The sequence below is a fragment of the Bombus huntii genome, chromosome 16 (assembly GCF_024542735.1).
Source record: "Bombus huntii isolate Logan2020A chromosome 16, iyBomHunt1.1, whole genome shotgun sequence".
Lineage (NCBI taxonomy): Eukaryota > Metazoa > Arthropoda > Insecta > Hymenoptera > Apidae > Bombus > Bombus huntii.
In genome coordinates this window covers 3,234,759-3,253,456 of record NC_066253.1, presented here as the reverse complement: position 1 = coordinate 3,253,456, position 18,698 = coordinate 3,234,759, and the positions used below count along the sequence as shown (strand labels likewise).

Below are 18,698 nucleotides of genomic sequence, written 5' to 3'. Positions count from 1 at the left end.
ATAAAACTCATGTATCGATAAAAATTCGCCCAGTATCGACCTCGCACCAAGGGTTTCTGACTACCTGTGTGCATGTGTACGCGTGTCCTCGGTAGAAATAGTTGATGACGCCGTGTGTTAGTAATATCGTGTGTCGCAAAATATAACCTCACAATAAAATGCTCGAATCCTTATCGGTATCATTAAAGGTCTCGTTCTTGAGAAGAATTTGATTTTACACAGTCGTGTTGGTCTGAGGACGCTTCGGCGTGCACATTACATCATGAAAGTTATCGTGAAGAAGCTTCAAGGGAAAGAATGCGTTGTTGACGTGAGTAGACAACAGCTTGATTTCCATTTTTCCCATTTTCCATTTTTCTATTTACAACGGGAAACGTCGCGCGATATATCCATTCAATTGATGAGCCGTCGACGATGTTTCTAGAAATTTTTTTAACCTACACATAGAATATTTTGCACATCTTAGGAAATTAACTTTTTGAATTTTTTTTATTTAGAGTAGTCTTAATAGGGTTACATTAGTATCACCAACTGTTTTCGTTAATCAGGATTCCGTTACTGACAATAATAATCATTGGCATACATATTTTCTGAGTGGTATACACACTAATGATGGGTTGAAAGTCATAGTGGTGTAAGTCAAGATTTTGAGAATTTGCACATATTGCATATACTTCAGCTTTTAAAAATATTGCCTTCTTAGCTTTGTAATTAACTAAGTTACAACTTTAATCTCTGTCACAATATATTTTTATGACTTGAAGAAATGTACTCAATCTTTTATAATAAACATAGAACACTATTTTATGAAAGCTAACAGTGGATTGATTTATGCTACTATAACTCTCAGGTGTCTAAATTTGCATATTGATCATAGCTATTGTCAGTTATTGCTTTTGTCGGTCCTGTGTCATTGATTTTACTGTAATCTATTTTGTCATTGATTAAACAGGTTTTATGTTATTCTAAATAATTGTTAATTAATTCTTTGTTTTTTAATAGATTACACCTTCAGATACAGTTCTTCAGTTAAAACATAAAGTCAGTGACCTCTTGGGAATAGATGTTCCCCACCAGAGACTGTTGCTTACGGGCAAGACATTAGCTGGTAGTATTTGAACTATAAACAAAACATTTGAATTTTATGTTTGCAGTCTAAGACAATGGCGTAAAAATATTTCAGATGAAAATCCATTGAGTTTCTATCCAGGAATTAAGGATGGGAGCAAGTTAAATCTTTTGGTTATTAAAAAGGCAGAGGAAGGGTCTAGTGAGGGAAGAGCTTCACACAGCAAATCTGGCATATATCTCTTACGAGATGAAGTTTCTAGAGTTCTGAGGCATTATTATACAGAGTCAGAAACTGAGTCGATAACCAATGAGTTGATAAAAGACCTAAAGAATAAAGTGAATAACCTTAGTTACGATGATCTAGAACGATTAGCGACTGCACTTCTCCAGGACCAAGAGAATATAGCCTAAGAATAAAATTTCAGTTCTTCAACTTCTCTTGCTTATTATTTGATTATTGTAATACACTTTTATTTAATTAGAAAAAAACGTTGCCTCATTATATCCTGATAACCAGTAGTATATTTTAAATAATCGTAAATAATAAGACGTGTAAAGAGCAACATATAGATGTATTAAAAGGTCGATTTTATTAAATTTATTAAAACGTACATAAAGTATACTAATAGTAACTGCACTTTAATAAAAAAAAATAGACGGGAGTTCTCAAGGATCGGCCAAGTCCAATTGGCGAAAGTATCGCGCAACTAGGCATATAAATAAATTCAGTGCCCCTATTTCATGTACTTCCAGTCTCTTCTAAAAAAATAAATAGAAAAAAGGGAAGAAGCAGATAAAGTTAAGATCAATAAGGAGAGGGCCTCAACTTTGTGTGTCTGATTTTAATGAAATTTTAGGGCCTGTAATAAATTCCTTTTTCTATGTTCACTGAAAACATTAAATACAAAAATAATAAATTCAACAAAGAGTGAAAATGTTGAAAACAGATGTTCATGTTAGTTTTTATGCAATGTATTAAATATAAATTATTCACTTTATGGTAAGTACCATCCTAAAATTTTTATATTAATATTAATAATTAATTTAGAAGTATGTATTTAAAATATGCAGACTCAGAATTTTCATTTAAATCGACACTGGAGTTGGGGTCCTCTCCTTATTATAAGATACGTTAACTACAAAACAATTAGTAAGCGATTTATATGTTTTCTTTTAATACAAATGATAATTGTATCCTTCTTTTTAGACTACTTCTTTAACTCACTCCCTGATTTATGTCAATGGCAAATTTAATATACGCAATAAAACTGATTTGTTAAAAAATAAAGGATGGTGTTATTTGTAATCCATTATTACCGATTTTGCACGCATGACAGAACAGGTTCTAGCCAAAGAACGCAGACAAGAACATGTTCCTGGAGTTAGTGGTATTTCTAGAACAACTAGCAATGCATATATCCATTGACCCAATTTGTACTCAATCTTTTTTAACGTTTCCATGTGCTCAACTAAATATTCTAATATTTGTTCTACCATTGGTTGGTTTAAAGAAAAAATAACATCCAATGTTGGAGGAACTCGTATATTTTCTTCATCATTACCTGAACAGAATTTGATCCAACCTTTCTCATCATCGATACTTGGCTGTAAGATTAAAATGTTAACAGTAATATTAAAACATGCAACTAGTAGAAAAGTACTTTAATATATACCATATCGATCTTTGGAGGTTTCCATTTACGTTTCAATGTCTGAATTTCATCTTTCAATTGACTTATGTATAGTCTGATATTGGAAAAGTCTGACACTTGACATAACTGCCAATCAAGCGTAGGGCGCAGCCATGGCGGTGCCTCCATGCAGCCTGATAACTTATAAGGTTGTGTTTACATGATTATTATACATTATCTGAATTCTGGCTAGTGTACAATTCATACTTCTTTTACAGATGATATTAAAACATCTATTTGCAAACTTACAGGTTCAACATCAATTGTAGGTTTTTTAAAATGTTTTCTATCAATATCAGCTACTACAATATCAGCACATTTCTGTGTTTCTATCCTGTAGTAACATTATATAAAATTCTTTATTCTCGATTACTAATTATTAAAAATATTTTTTTATGATTATTTTCTGGAAATTTACTTACATTACTCTTTTTATATATTCTTCTCCGGAAGTTGGAGGCAAGGACAAATTAATATCCTCGTCAATTTCTCCAACATCGAAAGCAAGTTGTCTTAAATAATCTGTCATTTTGTTTATTGTTTAACAGATAGGTACTTCCAATTTTCATTCGATAAGATTAATTTTATTCGTGGACAGCATTTGTGTTAGTATATTTATAGGTTATATTGTTTCTTTCAGATTAGGTTATGGTCACCCTTTAATATAAATACCAAGGATCATGACAGTTGCAACTAAAATTTAAAAAGTTGCAATATAGGCAATGTAAAAAAGTTATGCATTTTTGTATTTCAAAGTGACAATAAACGCTTTGTTAAAACAGCCATTTTATTTAATACAGAAGGAATACTAAGAAATGGAACTTTTTATTTTTAACATTAGACTTTTAGCTTGATACATTCGGTTTTTTCGATTTTTAATTGCTTATAATTTTTTTATTTTTTATAATTTTTGAAAAGAAAGTATGAATAATCCAATTTTTGCTTCCTGCATTCATTTACATAATTAATGAAAAATATGCAACTGAATTCATGATCCTCAATTTCTTCGAATATATGTATATTTTATCCAAATCGATTGAATCATTAAAAAGAAATATATTGTTTAAATTGTCTAACACATTACGAGTAATGTATGTATGTTGTATTGTTGTTTGGGTAACATACGTCTTTTACCATACAAGATATATATGCCCGTCTCAGTTCAAGCCAGGTCGGTAGGTACAAGTATACCCACAGATATGGGTACGTCTGAGTAGGTCCATGATCGAGTCATTTGTGTAATCATAGTCATGCTTGTGATTTACAGTGTGTAAGGGATAAGGAGACGTCTTTTGGAAGTTGTATACATTGTATCTTTACATAAAATTATATATTTGTAAGAAGCGCTTAGAGCCGAAGCACTAACGAAAAAGTCTCGCATGCTAGAGACCTCTGGTGACAGAGTGGGGAAGGTTGCCACAGCAAATAGTTCTACCTGACGAATGATGTCGCTTTGACGGCTTTGTCTTTATCCATGCACGTGTGTTTGCGTATTGCACGGATCGTTCGATTTTTGGCGCACAACTAGGTAATAAATCTCGAACCTACTATAAAATCATTACTTCAATATAACCTATAAACATCTCATCGAGTAATTTCTAATAATTCTAAGAATTTTTCTAACATCTACTACTGTCGCAAAATAATCGAAGTTTCTTTTGTTTCAATTGCAGGTGCTTCGTCTCTATTTTTCTCCTGTTATCTTTCTTTTCCTTCTGTTAAACGTTCCTTATTTTTATTGCGCAACCAACATTAATAAGCTAGTTATTTTTATCGGGTAACTTTAAATGTGGCCGTAGAAGAAATTCGAGAAATGCATTAAGAATCACGGTTTCTGTATCCCAGGCCCACTATCAGTGTCTTTCTCCCCCTGTCTGTTCTGTCCCCCTCTTGCCTATGTACCTCTTCGTCGCACTCGTTGGCTGGCTCATGTAACGAGCCGTTTACGGCAATGGAAGTTTTTCAATTTTCGAATTTGACATTACTCCGCTTCGATCTTACTTTCTAACGCACGTGCGATCGTGTTCCTAACCTCCGGCTTACATAACACGTATCTTGTACCACGTATCTCATACCACGTATCTCATACCACGTTAAAACGACACTCCAAGTATCTAATCGAATTTCAGACGAATCATGCCGTCCGACGCAAAAAAGAAGCAGCAACAGAAAAAGAAGGAAGCAGCTAAAGCTCGTCAATCAGGCAAGAAGCCACCTCAGAATAACCAGAACAAGACTGTGGAGGATGGTAAGGAGTCCAGTCCTGGAGTGGGAATCATTCAAAATGGAACCAATGGGTTGCCTGTTAGTGCAGAAGGTAAAATTAGAAACTGTCTTTAAAAGGCAAAAATGTTAAAAAGGTCTTTTAATTGAGAGTTTGATTCATTGGTGTTATTATAGAGGCACTGTGTATGAAACTGGAAGCAGATGCAAGATTGAATGCTGAAGCACGTTCATGTACAGGATCATTGGCTTCACACCCCCGAAGTCGTGATATAAAGATATCTAATTTTTCTATTACTTTCCACGGCTGTGAACTGCTGCAAGATACTATGTTGGAATTAAACTGCGGCAGACGTTATGGCTTGCTTGGACTTAATGGCTCTGGGAAATCTACTTTATTAGCTGTACTTGGAAATCGAGAAGTTCCTATCCCTGATCAGATTGACATTTTTCATCTGACCAGGGAAATGCCTGCTAGCGATAAAACAGCTTTAGATTGTGTGATGGAGGTAGATGAGGAGCGTATACGATTAGAAAAACTGGCAGAAGAGTTAGTAGAATGTGAAGAAGAAGATGCTCAAGTATGTTCTTACTTTGTATATCTTGCTTTTTTTACTGGCGCTTAATATTTAACAGTTTTTATCTAAATAGGAACAACTCATGGATGTCTATGAAAGGTTAGAGGATATGTCAGCTGATACGGCAGAAGCTCGTGCTGCTCATATCTTACATGGTTTGGGTTTCACTGCAAAAATGCAGAAAACACCTACCAAAGATTTCTCTGGAGGTTGGCGAATGCGAATTGCTCTTGCAAGGTTAACTATCTAATTATCTGTGAATAGAAGAGTTTGCATATGTATACAATGATCTACTAAGGCTGTTTTATTCTGTTTCAGAGCTTTATATGTGAAACCTCACCTATTATTACTGGATGAGCCTACCAATCATTTAGATTTGGATGCTTGTGTATGGTTGGAAGAAGAATTGAAAACATACAAAAGAATTTTGGTTATTATTTCTCACTCACAAGATTTCCTCAATGGCATCTGTACAAATATCATTCATGTCAATAAAAAGCAACTAAAATATTATGGTGGTAATTATGAAGCGTTTGTGAAGACAAGGTAAATTGAAATTAGACATAACAAAAAGATGAACGAAACTTAAATTCTTGCTAAATACAAATGAGAATATTAATATGAATTCTCTATGTTAGAATGGAATTACTGGAGAATCAAGTGAAGCAGTATAACTGGGAACAGGATCAAATCGCACACATGAAGAATTATATAGCTCGATTTGGACACGGATCTGCAAAATTAGCAAGGCAAGCACAATCTAAGGAAAAAACACTGGCAAAGATGGTAGCACAAGGTCTCACAGAAAAAGTAGTCAATGACAAAGTGCTGAACTTCTACTTTCCTTCTTGCGGAACTATTCCACCCCCTGTTATTATGGTTCAAAACGTTAGTTTTCGTTACAACGAAGATTCACCTTGGATTTATAAAAATCTAGAATTTGGTATAGATTTAGACACCAGAATTGCATTAGTTGGGCCAAATGGAGCTGGAAAAAGTACTCTTTTAAAATTATTATATGGAGATGTAAGTTCCAATTAACCACCATGTACGGAAATTAAAAAAGGGAATATTTATATATACAAAATTACATATTAATTTATAATTACAGTTAGTTCCAACTAGTGGTATGATACGTAAGAACAGTCATCTTCGGATCGGGAGATACCACCAACATTTACATGAATTATTAGATCTAGATATGTCGCCTTTGGATTACATGATGAAAGCCTTCCCAGATGTTAAAGAACGAGAAGAAATGAGAAAAATCATTGGTCGTTACGGATTAACCGGTCGTCAGCAGGTATAATTATTTATAAAAGCTTAAATATCTATCATTGAGGTTCAAAAAGTAATATTTTCTTTTTGTGTGTATAGGTATGCCCAATAAGGCAATTGTCCGATGGTCAACGTTGTAGAGTGGTCTTTGCATGGTTAGCTTGGCAAGTGCCTCATCTATTATTACTTGACGAACCGACCAATCATTTAGACATGGAGACAATTGATGCATTAGCTGATGCAATTAATGATTTTGATGGTGGAATGGTGCTTGTGTCTCACGATTTCAGATTAATCAATCAGGTATATACTGCCGTTTAAAAAGACTAGGTATATAATCCATTAATCATTTGATTATATAATATCTATTCGTTTTATTAGGTGGCAGAGGAAATTTGGGTCTGTGAAAATGGTACAGTCACGAAATGGAGTGGAAATATATTAGACTACAAAGAGCATCTGAAGACCAAAGTGCTTAGTGACAACCAGAAGAGACAAAAGGAGATGCACAGAAGCAAATAATTTGAATAATGTGTAATATGCTTTGCCCAATTTTTTTCCAAGTATATTTTCTCTCTCTCTCCATTATAGTAATCTGTCCTCGTTGTTTCGTGTCTATTGCTGACTTTGCGCTGCTGTGTAGCGTTTATCAGCGATCGAAGATTTTTTAGTTAATTTATTTAAATAATGAGCAGCGAATTACTCTGTAATAGCTGGCGATATCGATTCATGGTGGTTATTTGCCATGTTATTAATTTAGAGATCCGACATTATTACTGTACTACGAAAAATTATAGATTTCACATGTATATACATATATGTATGTGTTTACACATACGTATATGTATATGTATGTATATACATAAATAGATTACTTAAGAGAACTACTGAAATAAAACACGTTTAAGTATTATTAACACACAACAAATACTCGAATTTTTTTCTTGCAATTTAGCTTTATTATAAAGTCGTATTTAGCTATAAATTAATTTGATTCTTGGTATATAAAAAAATATGTGGATGTGTACAAACAGTTATAAATACTTAATATAATCGATAAAACGACACGATTTCTCTCGAATAGAACTTTTCATCTGACATTATACATAAATACTTTGATCTAGTATTAACATCATGGAAGACTAAAGTCTCGCGGATATCCATATCACAAGAAGTAGTATATCTCTGGTTCTTTCGTCGTGAAAAATGTTTAAATCTATATATATTATATATCTTACAATATTTTTTAATACGCCATGGAAGTAATGTATGCATTTTTGTAACAACTATGATTACATGAAATGTAATACACTGAATATTGTCGATAGAAAACTCGAAGTTGCACTATTGGGTTTTGGATCTTGATATAATAAAAAAAGGAAAAGAAATACATAATATGAAACACTTTGTAATGCTGTGTATACCTTCAATTTCACGTAGAGCCTAATAAAGCCTAGTATAAGGACCCAAAACCACGAGAAACATAGAAACTGTAAATACTGGTGAAGATTTTTCTGGATCAGGAGATAAACTGAAGGTCAAACGGGTGTTGAAGCTGGAACAGAACAAGCCACCTCCTGTGCCAGTGCAGCATTCCTTAAGATTGATAAATGGGAATCCATATCACTCAAAGCTTGATCAATAAATGCTAATTTCCTAGCATGACTCTTGGACACTCCATGCTTAGTCACCAATGCCAGGTGTGTAACAGCCAGTACCAATGCTGCTACTCTGGCTTCCAATAATCTTGCATCTAATGGTGGATACAAACTTCTAACCACATCGTCAACTCGAGGTGGAATACGTCTGGCAACCTAATGAATACAAATATACAAATTCTTAGCTTTGAGTGTTACTATGGAATAAGGAAGTATACACTTACATCCACTATCTCCAATGGGACAGTTTTACTGTTTACTGTGCCTGCAATAGCAGTGAGACTGGAAGCCAAAGCATGGCACGATCTTAATACAGCAATACATAGTGGAGCTAAACCAGTAGCATCATCAACCCATCTGTATTATCCATAAAATTTCACCATTGAGTAATTAATTCAGAGTCTCATCTCTAGATATTAACAAACGCTCTATACCTCTCTGCACCAGCTAACCATTCTTCGCTTTCCCAAACATCTAAGCCTAAACCAGAGAAATTTTCTCCCTCTAGCAAGTCTGAGCTTAGATCTGGAGAGTCTTTCTGATTCTGAAATGCAATTGTACAGATTTTACCATGTTTCATAAGAGAGAAAAAACAATATATATATGACTTATAGTATATAACTTACATAGTAACATCTTTGTCTTTTGCATATAACAAGTAATACTAAGAGTGCACCAAGGAAAACAGCAGCAAGTGCACCAAGTGCAACAGCTACTACTGTTTCCATTCCTGTAGCACTAGTTGTGGGACCAGCGTTACTTATGGACACCGGAGAACTCATTTTTCAGATGAGTTTGACAATTCAATTACTTTGTTCAAATGAACCTTTTAATTAACTAAACCCTTTTAAATAGTTCATGAATACTGTTTCAACTATTTTTCTTGTGTCAAAACTGTAAACAGCGTCGAGTTTCCCGGTGACAGTCGGTGGGAGGCGGAGACTGTCACGAATCTTAAGCTCCATTCATAAAAAATAATTCCTGATTGTAGCTTTTGTAAGACACGTTATGTAATTCGGAAATTATATTAACAAGTGGTTTTGTACTATTCCATGCCTGTACAGAGGAAATCTATGAAGAATAAGATCATAATCGGTAAATCCGTAAAAAGTGGAAAGTAAATATATAGAAAAATTTATATAATGAAGTATTAAACAAGTTCTCCTCTTTTCTCATTTTGCTTATTTAAAAATTAGAAGGAATTTTTGGTAGGAATTTCTTTATTACATTTTTAGAAGTATGTTTTTATGGATGTATACACATTTTTGGATCTGTGTAATTATTTTGTTATGAAAGTTAATATCTAGGGAGTTCTAACAAATATTAAAACTATGAACGAATGTTAACAGTTATCCCATTTAATTTACAAAAAATATTTAGCATTTATTTATTACGCGAACATAGCTTTTATAGTTTCGGAAAGATCATTTTTTAAATAACAATGTTTCCTTAATGATAATAGTAATATTTATAAAATATTAATACGTATATTTGTTTTTTAATCGATGTTTAAAAGTTCATCGAATTTTTTGAAATGATCGATCTTGTGATTTATGATATTAATAAGCGAAAAGATAACTTTCGAAAGTAGGAATTTAAAAACTTTTGTTTTAGAATGACAATTAATTTCTGTAATTACTTATCAATTAAATTTATTATCTTAGAAATTCAAACATTTAAACTTATATTTCCTGATGCCTCCCATTTTAATTCTTATATACGTATAATTACTCTATATTTTTTAACAACCTTATAATTACATTTTTTTGAAATATAGAATGCAATTTATTTCTTTAATTATATTTTCTATAAAATTCCATTCAATAAATAATCATTATCGAAATCTTAAAAGCATTGATAACAAAATTTGAATCATCATAACTTTTTTATAAACTAATGAAAAGGAAATAATAAATAAAACAAAAAATTCAATAGCAAAGGAAAAATGATTTATAAATCGATCAGCCAATATTTATTATCATATTATAATACTTGGCAGCACTGTTGCGAAATGAAATAATTCAGTGCATTTCATAGTCATATGTTTTGTGTCATGAAAGAGTTGCTGTCAAATTTAGTGTCATTCGTGAATATTCTGTAAGTGAAAAGGCAAAGATATCACGAACGATTTCGCGACAAATCCACTCTGTTTAACTTACGTTCTCGTCTGTATTTAAGTTACCGAATTTTGAGGAGAATATAACCTATCTTTCTTAAAGTTGCAAATTTCTTTTTTATCAGGTTACCAGGTAAGGTAATACATTGAACGCGATATCCAAACAATACAATACATTTAAAAATTTATGAAAATCGACATTTCAAGTTATCACGTGAAACATAATTTTTATCCTTTTCTTAGTTCAGTGTGAAACTTAAACAAAAGGTGTCACACTTGTCCCAGAGTCAACATAGAAAAGTTTTGTAAAAAATTGTTCAGAGAAATATATTTTAAAACAAAGAGATAAAAGAAGAGGTCAATTGATTAGAGAATTAGAAAGAATTCACAAAACATTTTGTATACAACATGAATAGGACAACGAACAGTGCAACAGCGAGACTGAAGCAAGACTACTTACGTCTTAAAAAGGATCCTGTACCATATGTTGTTGCAGAGCCAGTACCCTCGAATATATTAGAATGGTATGTGTTTTAAATGTTTTGTATATTAAGAGATAATCTGTTATACATAATGACTTATAAAAGTATATAGACATTTACCTTAGGAAACTTTTATGTATATTTGTATGTGTTGTATAAAACATTTTGAAATTTCACAATATTGTGATAAAATTTGAAACTGATTAAAAAATGTACATAGAAATTATAAGACATTCAATGTAAACATATATCTCCCAAAGAAAATTTAAAATGTTTTGTATAACATAGCATATTTATAAAAAGTTTCTGTAAGCATTCTAATATTTTTGTGAGTCATTATAAATGCTTATATGTAGATACAGTATGATGTTTTTTAGGCATTATGTTGTGAAGGGTCCAGAGAAAACTCCCTATGAAGGAGGATTTTATCATGGAAAACTTATATTTCCAGTAGAATTTCCATTCCAGCCTCCTAGCATTTATATGACTACTCCAAATGGCAGATTTAAGGTCAATACAAGATTGTGTTTGTCTATCTCTGACTTCCACCCTGATACATGGAATCCAGCGTGGAGTGTATCTACTATTCTTACAGGATTACTTAGTTTTATGGTATGTAATTAATTATTAATAATTAAATTAAGTTCTAATATATCCAATACTAATGTATTGTCTTATGATAGATTGAAAATAGCCCTACCATGGGTAGTATCAATACATCTGATCACGAGAAAAAACAATTTGCTGCACAGAGTTTAGAGTACAATTTAAAGGACAAGTTATTCTGTGAACTTTTTCCAGAAACTGTTGAGGTATCATTAATATTACAAAATGATATACTTTTGATCCATACCAAATAGATTAGTAGAGGAATTCATGTTTCATAGGCAATAAAAGCAGAATTGGAACACAGAAAAGAATTAGAAAAACAGGCAAGGCATCAGACCACGGCTTCAGAAGTTTCGTCACTGTTACGCGATCAATTACAAAGGGATCAAAGTCCATTGTACAGTGTGCTCACCAATCTTGTTGTCATTATAGGATTCGCAGCATTTGCTTTCACAGTAAAATACGTATTATGGAGCGTTGCTATGGAATAAGTGAACGAAAAATGAATACATAGCATACTTTTCGATAAAGGAAAAAGAACGAGGAAAGATGTTGTAATAACGATGCGTGCAGATCTTGAAGAAAGGTATTAAAAACTGATTTGGGGCTGTTTGTCCACATTGAATCCACACCACACGGGCGTTTGATAGATTTTTATAACAAAGTTACTTGTAAAATACGAGTTGTGTACTATATTCGCAAATTTTAAATGTGGTAACCGCGAAACTACGGTAACAATTCCCCAAAGGGTTCTACCTGTGAGCGTTTATCATCAAACAAAATGTCACTGAGTTCTTTATCCAGTTGTAAAGAGAAAAAAGGAAGAAAAACAAATCATAACGCTGTTAATTGATTCGAATTGAATTTCGAATTAACACCATTGGCTTTCAGTCAAGTTCTGTTACGCGAATTTCCAAAGCGTAGTTCAACTAACCTGAACTATAAATATTTAGCGATTATTTGAACAATTATGTAAGTAACTACATGGTATAAGTATATAAGAAGGGGATAGAGGGAAAATGAAAGAGATAGAGTAATAAGGTAAATTCGTGGGAGCTTCCCAATGCTATAAGTAAATCAGTGAAGATTCAAATCTTGCTACTGCTTTCTATTCTTGATCTTTCTTTCCATACATCCACAACGGACTTTTCGCACGATGCTTCAACAACAAAAAACACTTCCCGAATACGTTTAAAAATAAATAGAAGTTCGTCTCTGCGATGTGCCAATGAGAAACTAAGTCAAAATTTCTAACTGAATCGAACTAAGCTTAGTAGAGAATAGCTTGTGTCATTGATGAAACGTGCCGATCTTGTAAATACGTGTAGTAGACTAGTAAGACGTGTGTAATATCAGTTGATAACAAAGTTAAAAAAAAGCAAAGAAATTGAACAGATCAGTGTCAGTATTCATTGTTTAATTGTTTCGAGAGATAATTTTAGAGAAATCGATTCTTTGAATATACATGTTGTGTGTTCTCAGCTTGCTCAGAAGTTTCGTTCGAATCGGTTATCATAGCTTTATTGGACGTAGTGTACTTTTGCTGTCACCCGGTGTGATTGAAAAAAGGAAAAAAAAATGAGATTTAATTGTAACTCGCAGATTAACACATTACGATTATACTTTACCGAGTAATTAACAATTGGTAACGTGTACGAAACTATATTCATGGAAACAGAACTGACATATAATCCGTGAAACGATATTTATGTTAAGGAATTGCGTCGGTTTTATTTATGGATTAAAAATAATGTAATAATTTTTCTACACGAAAAAAGATGTCTATTTTTTGCTTCCTTGCTATTCGATATATTTGTAAAAAAAAAAAAAAACAGAAAAGAAAAAGGAAATTATTTAAAATTTCTAAATATTTAATGTACAAGCTGATTAATTTACTTAATTTTAAGAATTCAAGTATTCAATTTCAATATTTTGACAACAAATTTAGTGAACAACCAGTGTAATACACCCAGAATAATTTATTAGCACTGAAAATTATGCACGCGAATTTGAAATACGAACAGAATTTGAAAATGAAACCTTCGCGCTCTTTTTCGTCATGTCCTCGCACCATCTTGAAGCGCAATGTGTTTAAAAGCAACTTTTACGTTCTAATGAGTATTTTTATAAAGAAATGATCGTTTTCTCTTCCAATTGGATTAATTTTGTTCAATTATGGATAGAAGAGGAAATCATTCACTTTTAGTTGTAAAACAAAATCTGAAGTAAGTTGTATTTTCACTTGTTATTGACGTTCGTTATCATTTTCTGCCTCCACATAAAATTTACAAATGTATATTAGTTACATACCTTCTATTCACTCGTATACATGAAAAACTACTTTTATTTCATTACTCAACGTGTAAATAATATATAATTAGAAAATATAGCTACCTTATATTAAGCGAAAAATTGTGGTTATAGTTTAAGATTGACACTTAAGATGTCGTCGTGATACAATTTTCTGGTCAATTTTTCGTCGCACAATTTGCGCTTTGTATCATCTATTTCCTTTTTATATACAGACATATAATATACTATAATAAATAAGGAAATCGTCATCGAATTTTTTATGTATGTTAAGCATATCACAACGATGCTAATACAATTACATGTCTTATTTGACTTATGTAGTCACAATATCGAACACGCAGAAAAATGCAGTATACCAGAGAAATTTGAAAGAAATATTTATATTTCATTATTAGTTTTCAAATATTCAAAAACATCGAATTTCTCGAATCCAAATATCCTTTTTGAAATAATTTTTTAATTTTAATATCGTATTTTTAATTACAGCTACGATTTACGATTTGAAGAATATTTGGCTGAATTTCGTTTTGGGGCACAACGAATTTGTAACTTCTTTTGAGTTTGATGTGATGGTTTTTGACAAGCTAAATCAAACGTTTTAAAGCGCGAAGATTATTAAAAATTAGCATAAGTTATTTAAAAAAATCACAAATTTGGTGTTCTGCAGAATAAAGTTCATTGGAATAATATTAAATATTTTATAGAGTATTATCGAGTATTATCGATTATCGATACACCTGATGGGTTACGATTAAAATTCGATCGACATACATATGTGTATGTGTATGTAGCATCTTCGAGAATTGTTTAAAGAACCATTCAACGGTTTGTCGATCGAAAAGGAAGAAAGGGAATGGGAGCAGTGGCAGTTTACCGGGATGGTAAACAGTTAGAATTTTCTTTCAATGCTCCCTTGTTTGAGTGCGGTCGGGAGGAAGGATGCATCCTGTGAAGCCGTCTTTTACTTTCGTACCGATTCTACGTTTACTCGTTTCTGCCTCTGGAGCCGTGTACTCGGAATTCGAACGTAGATGAATGAATATCAACTAGGATAATAAACGAAGAATATTCGAATTATGATGATTTGAGGAATTAATATAATTAATTTAAATAATTTAAGAGAAGCCTGAACTAACAATTCTTTATTTTTTAACCAATTTTCTATTTTTTTTTAGGAAATGTAAAGTAATTTGGTTTTGAAATTAAATAAGTTTGAGATTAGGTTGGCCGCCATTTCTTAATTTTGAGCGTTGGCAGTTAAGCTCACTAGATTTCTAATTTTTACTGACTACATTAGGAGGAGAGTATTGTGTTTGGTCTTAACGTATGCATGTATATGTGTATATGCATATGTTTATTTATATATGTTTATTCGAATTCCTGTAATTTAAAAATGCCTTAACTTTAATCAATTCTAACTTTACAGGTCTCAATCGATTCATGTTATTAATTGCAAATGGTATATGGTCATAATAACCATTAAATTCTGTAAATACTGTGGGCGTCTGACTACTGCGTTTTTAAACGTTATCTATCTATAAATTCGGTAACTATATATACTAGCTACTTAAAAATATCTGAATGTGTATGTACCTCATATTTCTAAGTGAAACAAATACATCTTGTATTTTTATCTTTCTAGTTTTGCGTAATCGGGTACCATTTTATTTTAATACTTATCTTACTGGTAATAAAAGTTTTCAATTTTTAACGTAAGTAATGTCTAATTTTTTAATATGAATAATTTCAAACTTTCAATATAAGTAATTTGCAACATTTTCCTCTCTCCAACATAAATAATTCCTAATTTCTAATATAACTGAAATGCATCTAGATTAAATATTATTTTTATGTTCTAATTTCATCTTTTTCACTCAAAGTCACAGATTTTTAGTGACTTCAAGAAATCTTCGTGGCGTCCCGTGTTCCTTGCGTTCGAACAATAGTGCAGCTGCCTTGAAAGCTTCCTGTACACCAGTTTCACGAAGATCCACCTTAATCTACGAAAATATGCCGCAAAAGAAGCAAACAGCAATTTATTTAACCACGAAATAATAAGGAAGTCGTTCATACGCTCCTTCCCTAGCGATCCCAACATCCCCTTTCTCGACTGCTTTTCGCCTGGAGACCGCCTCCTGCAAGTAAATCATCGAACCAGGCGCCAGGATACTTTGGTCATGCCTGAAATCCTGCGAAAATAAGACGCACATGTCCGCGACGTGTCTCTATTTCATTCTATATTCTTAGATTTAATCACTAAATTTACTAGATTTAGTAATTTGCAATTAGATTTTACTCTATTTCTTTTGATTACTATATTTGCAATTGAAACATTAGGTATACTAATGAATAATCCAAATTTTTCAGTTAAGCTCATAGTTTATTTAAAAAACAATACAATACAAAAAGTATTGGCCGTTGTTTAACTTTAAGTGATCTATTAGGCAAGTAATGAATTCCATCACGGCAGAATGCTGCGTCTTTAGACAAGATTCAAGCCATTTTTGTATCTGATCCACTAATTGGAAGTGGGTATTGGATAAGGAGGCGTGTTACATCGATCGGAAAGGTGGTAATCAGAAGGAGCAATGTCTAGTGAATAAGTTGGCTGCTGCAAGACACCAACCAACACTCATTATGATGCTTTTTGTCATAGAAGCAGTGTGTGGCCTAACGTTGTTACGCAGCAATTTCGTAGAACATCCTGTTAGTGCCCTGACAATTGGATTTTGTATAAAGATCCAACATTATTCCGTGACGGAATTCAATTTTCGGTATTTCTCTTTTCTAAATAAACTTTGAATTTCTCTGGTAAATTTGGATTATTCATTTGTACAGCTGACATTTAGATTAGACTTGAGTTACATACAAAGAATGTTCTCAGATTTAATCTAAGTTTACTAAACTTTCAACTTTGTAATTAGATATTACTATGCTTTTTTTCATAACAATATCTGCAGTTAAAATACTTCAACCACAAGCTAGGATTATATTGAGAAAATAATTCTTTTCATATTTATTAACAATTCTGTTCACAATTTCGTAAAAAGACGTCAAATATTTATTAATTACACTATATCAGAAGGAAGCTTGCGGTTAACAATCCTTCAGAGGGTCATTTTGTATAAATTGGTACAAGATGCAGCAGTGTGATTTAGAAGGTCGTGAGTCGATTAGGAACAGTTCGAGGAAACCGTTCCTGGTATCCATTTCCTCAGAGCAGTCGAAAAAACGATTTCGAAAATAATTAACTGGCGGGGACGAGCTCATTACGCGGCTTAATTAGTTGCCACTGGTATTTATGTTCCTTGAGACTGCCACAGGAAAGCTTGACTGAATCGGCTACCGAATTATGTATGTCGATGTTCCCGCTTAGAGAACGCGCCTTTTATTGAGTTACCCCGCCTCCGGTTTTCAGCTGCGACCGTTTCCTGTAATACTTTTTCCGCCCAAACTGAAATGCTTCTTTGGTCAAAAAGTATCGTTAATGTCTTAATAAATAAATATTAATAAGATATTATTAAGAAAATAAGATTGAGGACTAATTAGATTTCTGTTTTTATAGATTATGAAAAATACCGAATGAGGAAATTAATCTTTTCTATAAAAGAAAATTATGACTGATTAGCAGACTGCGTATTTATGAGGAACTTGAAAGTATAAAAATGTATTGACAGCACATAGCGTGCAAAATTATATGAAACATTTAAAGTATACAACTATCTTTTCAGTTATAAGTGCTTATGAAAATTTATGTTTACATAAATATCCACCTATTCAAATCATACATACGGATCATAGTTGACAAGTTATAATTTAATTAATTGACACTTGCAAGATTGAAAATACCTAACTAAATTGAAAATTTTAAAACCTTGACTTATACTACTATGATTTTCAGTCTGCCCAATGATACATGAATATGCAACTTTTAAGTAACGTTGTGTTATTGAAGGTTCAGTTAGAGAATGGATGAAAATTTCGGTTTCTATTTTTATCGACATGTGCCTGCGACGAAGTATAACCAGCAGGGTGGTTCCTTTGCCGGTGTATTTACCTACGTCCCATTGGAGTGGCGTAGCCCGTCGCAAAACGGTTTACTGGCCGCGTAAAACGGAGCACCGTGCCATTGGATCGCCCCCATACAGATATATATACATGGTGTGCGAGTGAGGAGGGTGGAGGAGGTGGTGGTCGTACTTGGCACTAACGACGGACGATTCATCATCCTGGGGGAAAACGAAAGGAGTGACAGAAATTGCGGTGATTTAGTAGGAAAAGACAGAGAACAGATGTTTAACCTTTCCACCGCATCTAGCCCCTGCATAGCCTCTATCTGCCTACTCCGCCGTCCACCTTGTCAGCTTCCAAACGTTCTCCGTTTCAAGTATATATCTATCTTGTGCTGATTTTTGGACAAGACGAGAAATTGCTAGATACTGGGTGAAACATTAGAGTTTCAAAATTAGGAAACTTATGGCAAACTTATGGTAAACTTAGTGATCTATTGGAAATTTACTGATTACTGACTTATTGGAAAAGATTTATGCTTATATGCAAAACTTATCTTATTATGTAATGAGTAGATATTATCTTCACATGAATTTTACCTTGAAACTTATTCTAAATACTTTTCTGCAGATTTTAATCAACGTAAGCCTAAAGCGAGTTCCTTAAAT

General features: G+C 32.7%; 5 protein-coding genes and 1 long non-coding RNA gene across 9 annotated transcripts in view; 3 read left to right on the top strand and 3 right to left on the bottom strand.

Annotated features, from left to right (window-relative positions):
- Window positions 1-41: 41 nt before the first annotated feature.
- On the top strand, window positions 42-2,359 carry LOC126874558 (ubiquitin-like protein 4A). The gene is made up of 3 exons (XM_050636795.1): window positions 42-310; window positions 1,003-1,108; window positions 1,184-2,359. Exons 1-3 carry the CDS (start codon window positions 263-265, stop codon window positions 1,480-1,482), a joined length of 453 nt encoding a protein of 150 aa, XP_050492752.1. The 5' UTR covers window positions 42-262; the 3' UTR covers window positions 1,483-2,359.
- Window positions 1,639-4,040, bottom strand: LOC126874538 (gem-associated protein 2). The gene is made up of 6 exons (XM_050636760.1): window positions 3,888-4,040; window positions 3,185-3,455; window positions 3,012-3,096; window positions 2,745-2,903; window positions 2,389-2,676; window positions 1,639-1,830 (listed from the first exon to the last, which is right to left on the bottom strand). Exons 2-6 carry the CDS (start codon window positions 3,289-3,291, stop codon window positions 1,738-1,740), a joined length of 732 nt encoding a protein of 243 aa, XP_050492717.1. The 5' UTR covers window positions 3,292-3,455; window positions 3,888-4,040; the 3' UTR covers window positions 1,639-1,737.
- Window positions 4,041-4,146: 106 nt separating this feature from the next.
- On the top strand, window positions 4,147-8,253 carry LOC126874499 (ATP-binding cassette sub-family F member 2). Of its 3 annotated transcripts, none has more exons than XM_050636660.1 (9): window positions 4,147-4,290; window positions 4,892-5,079; window positions 5,163-5,566; window positions 5,637-5,800; window positions 5,882-6,109; window positions 6,202-6,589; window positions 6,675-6,866; window positions 6,941-7,144; window positions 7,223-8,253. In XM_050636660.1, the coding sequence occupies exons 2-9, from the start codon at window positions 4,899-4,901 to the stop codon at window positions 7,361-7,363; spliced, it is 1,902 nt and encodes a 633-aa protein (XP_050492617.1). In that variant the 5' UTR covers window positions 4,147-4,290; window positions 4,892-4,898; the 3' UTR covers window positions 7,364-8,253. The 3 variants fall into 3 exon arrangements, with proteins under 3 accessions (XP_050492617.1, XP_050492620.1, XP_050492619.1); XM_050636663.1 differs by lacking the exon at window positions 4,147-4,290 and adding an exon at window positions 4,295-4,435; XM_050636662.1 differs by lacking the exon at window positions 4,147-4,290 and adding an exon at window positions 4,586-4,812.
- Window positions 7,778-9,440, bottom strand: LOC126874544 (transmembrane protein 98-like). Its single transcript, XM_050636769.1, has 4 exons — window positions 9,126-9,440; window positions 8,934-9,043; window positions 8,724-8,856; window positions 7,778-8,655 (listed from the first exon to the last, which is right to left on the bottom strand). The coding sequence occupies exons 1-4, from the start codon at window positions 9,279-9,281 to the stop codon at window positions 8,380-8,382; spliced, it is 675 nt and encodes a 224-aa protein (XP_050492726.1). The 5' UTR covers window positions 9,282-9,440; the 3' UTR covers window positions 7,778-8,379.
- Window positions 9,441-9,479: 39 nt separating this feature from the next.
- LOC126874539 (ubiquitin-conjugating enzyme E2 J2-like) lies at window positions 9,480-14,272 on the top strand. 2 transcript variants are annotated; one of them, XM_050636762.1, is made up of 5 exons: window positions 9,480-9,616; window positions 10,859-11,139; window positions 11,475-11,709; window positions 11,781-11,909; window positions 11,985-14,272. In XM_050636762.1, the coding sequence occupies exons 2-5, from the start codon at window positions 11,024-11,026 to the stop codon at window positions 12,195-12,197; spliced, it is 693 nt and encodes a 230-aa protein (XP_050492719.1). In that variant the 5' UTR covers window positions 9,480-9,616; window positions 10,859-11,023; the 3' UTR covers window positions 12,198-14,272. The 2 variants fall into 2 exon arrangements, with proteins under 2 accessions (XP_050492719.1, XP_050492718.1); XM_050636761.1 differs by lacking the exon at window positions 9,480-9,616 and adding an exon at window positions 10,448-10,748.
- The window catches only part of LOC126874575 (uncharacterized), a 35,221-nt gene continuing 30,048 nt past the window's right edge, over window positions 13,526-18,698 (bottom strand). The window contains exon 3 of the long non-coding RNA XR_007692877.1: window positions 13,526-16,208. This is a non-coding gene — a long non-coding RNA (uncharacterized LOC126874575). The remainder of the gene's footprint in view (window positions 16,209-18,698) is intronic.

Coding starts and splice junctions, on each gene's coding strand:
- LOC126874499 (XM_050636660.1), top strand. CDS start 4,899: ATGCCGTCCGACGCAAAAAAGAAGCAGCAACAGAAAAAGAAGGAAGCA. Junction 5,080..5,162: donor GTTGCCTGTTAGTGCAGAAG/GTAAAATTAGAA, acceptor GTGTTATTATAG/AGGCACTGTGTATGAAACTG. Junction 7,145..7,222: donor ATTTCAGATTAATCAATCAG/GTATATACTGCC, acceptor TCGTTTTATTAG/GTGGCAGAGGAAATTTGGGT.
- LOC126874558 (XM_050636795.1), top strand. CDS start 263: ATGAAAGTTATCGTGAAGAAGCTTCAAGGGAAAGAATGCGTTGTTGAC. Junction 311..1,002: donor GGAAAGAATGCGTTGTTGAC/GTGAGTAGACAA, acceptor GTTTTTTAATAG/ATTACACCTTCAGATACAGT. Junction 1,109..1,183: donor TACGGGCAAGACATTAGCTG/GTAGTATTTGAA, acceptor AAAATATTTCAG/ATGAAAATCCATTGAGTTTC.
- LOC126874539 (XM_050636762.1), top strand. CDS start 11,024: ATGAATAGGACAACGAACAGTGCAACAGCGAGACTGAAGCAAGACTAC. Junction 11,140..11,474: donor CCCTCGAATATATTAGAATG/GTATGTGTTTTA, acceptor GATGTTTTTTAG/GCATTATGTTGTGAAGGGTC. Junction 11,710..11,780: donor CAGGATTACTTAGTTTTATG/GTATGTAATTAA, acceptor GTCTTATGATAG/ATTGAAAATAGCCCTACCAT.
- LOC126874538 (XM_050636760.1), bottom strand. CDS start 3,291: ATGACAGATTATTTAAGACAACTTGCTTTCGATGTTGGAGAAATTGAC. Junction 2,677..2,744: donor AACCTCCAAAGATCGATATG/GTATATATTAAA, acceptor TTAATCTTACAG/CCAAGTATCGATGATGAGAA. Junction 1,831..2,388: donor CTGTCATGCGTGCAAAATCG/GTAATAATGGAT, acceptor TTATTTTTTTAG/AAGAGACTGGAAGTACATGA.
- LOC126874544 (XM_050636769.1), bottom strand. CDS start 9,281: ATGAGTTCTCCGGTGTCCATAAGTAACGCTGGTCCCACAACTAGTGCT. Junction 9,044..9,125: donor AAAGACAAAGATGTTACTAT/GTAAGTTATATA, acceptor ATTGCATTTCAG/AATCAGAAAGACTCTCCAGA. Junction 8,656..8,723: donor TCCCATTGGAGATAGTGGAT/GTAAGTGTATAC, acceptor TGTATTCATTAG/GTTGCCAGACGTATTCCACC.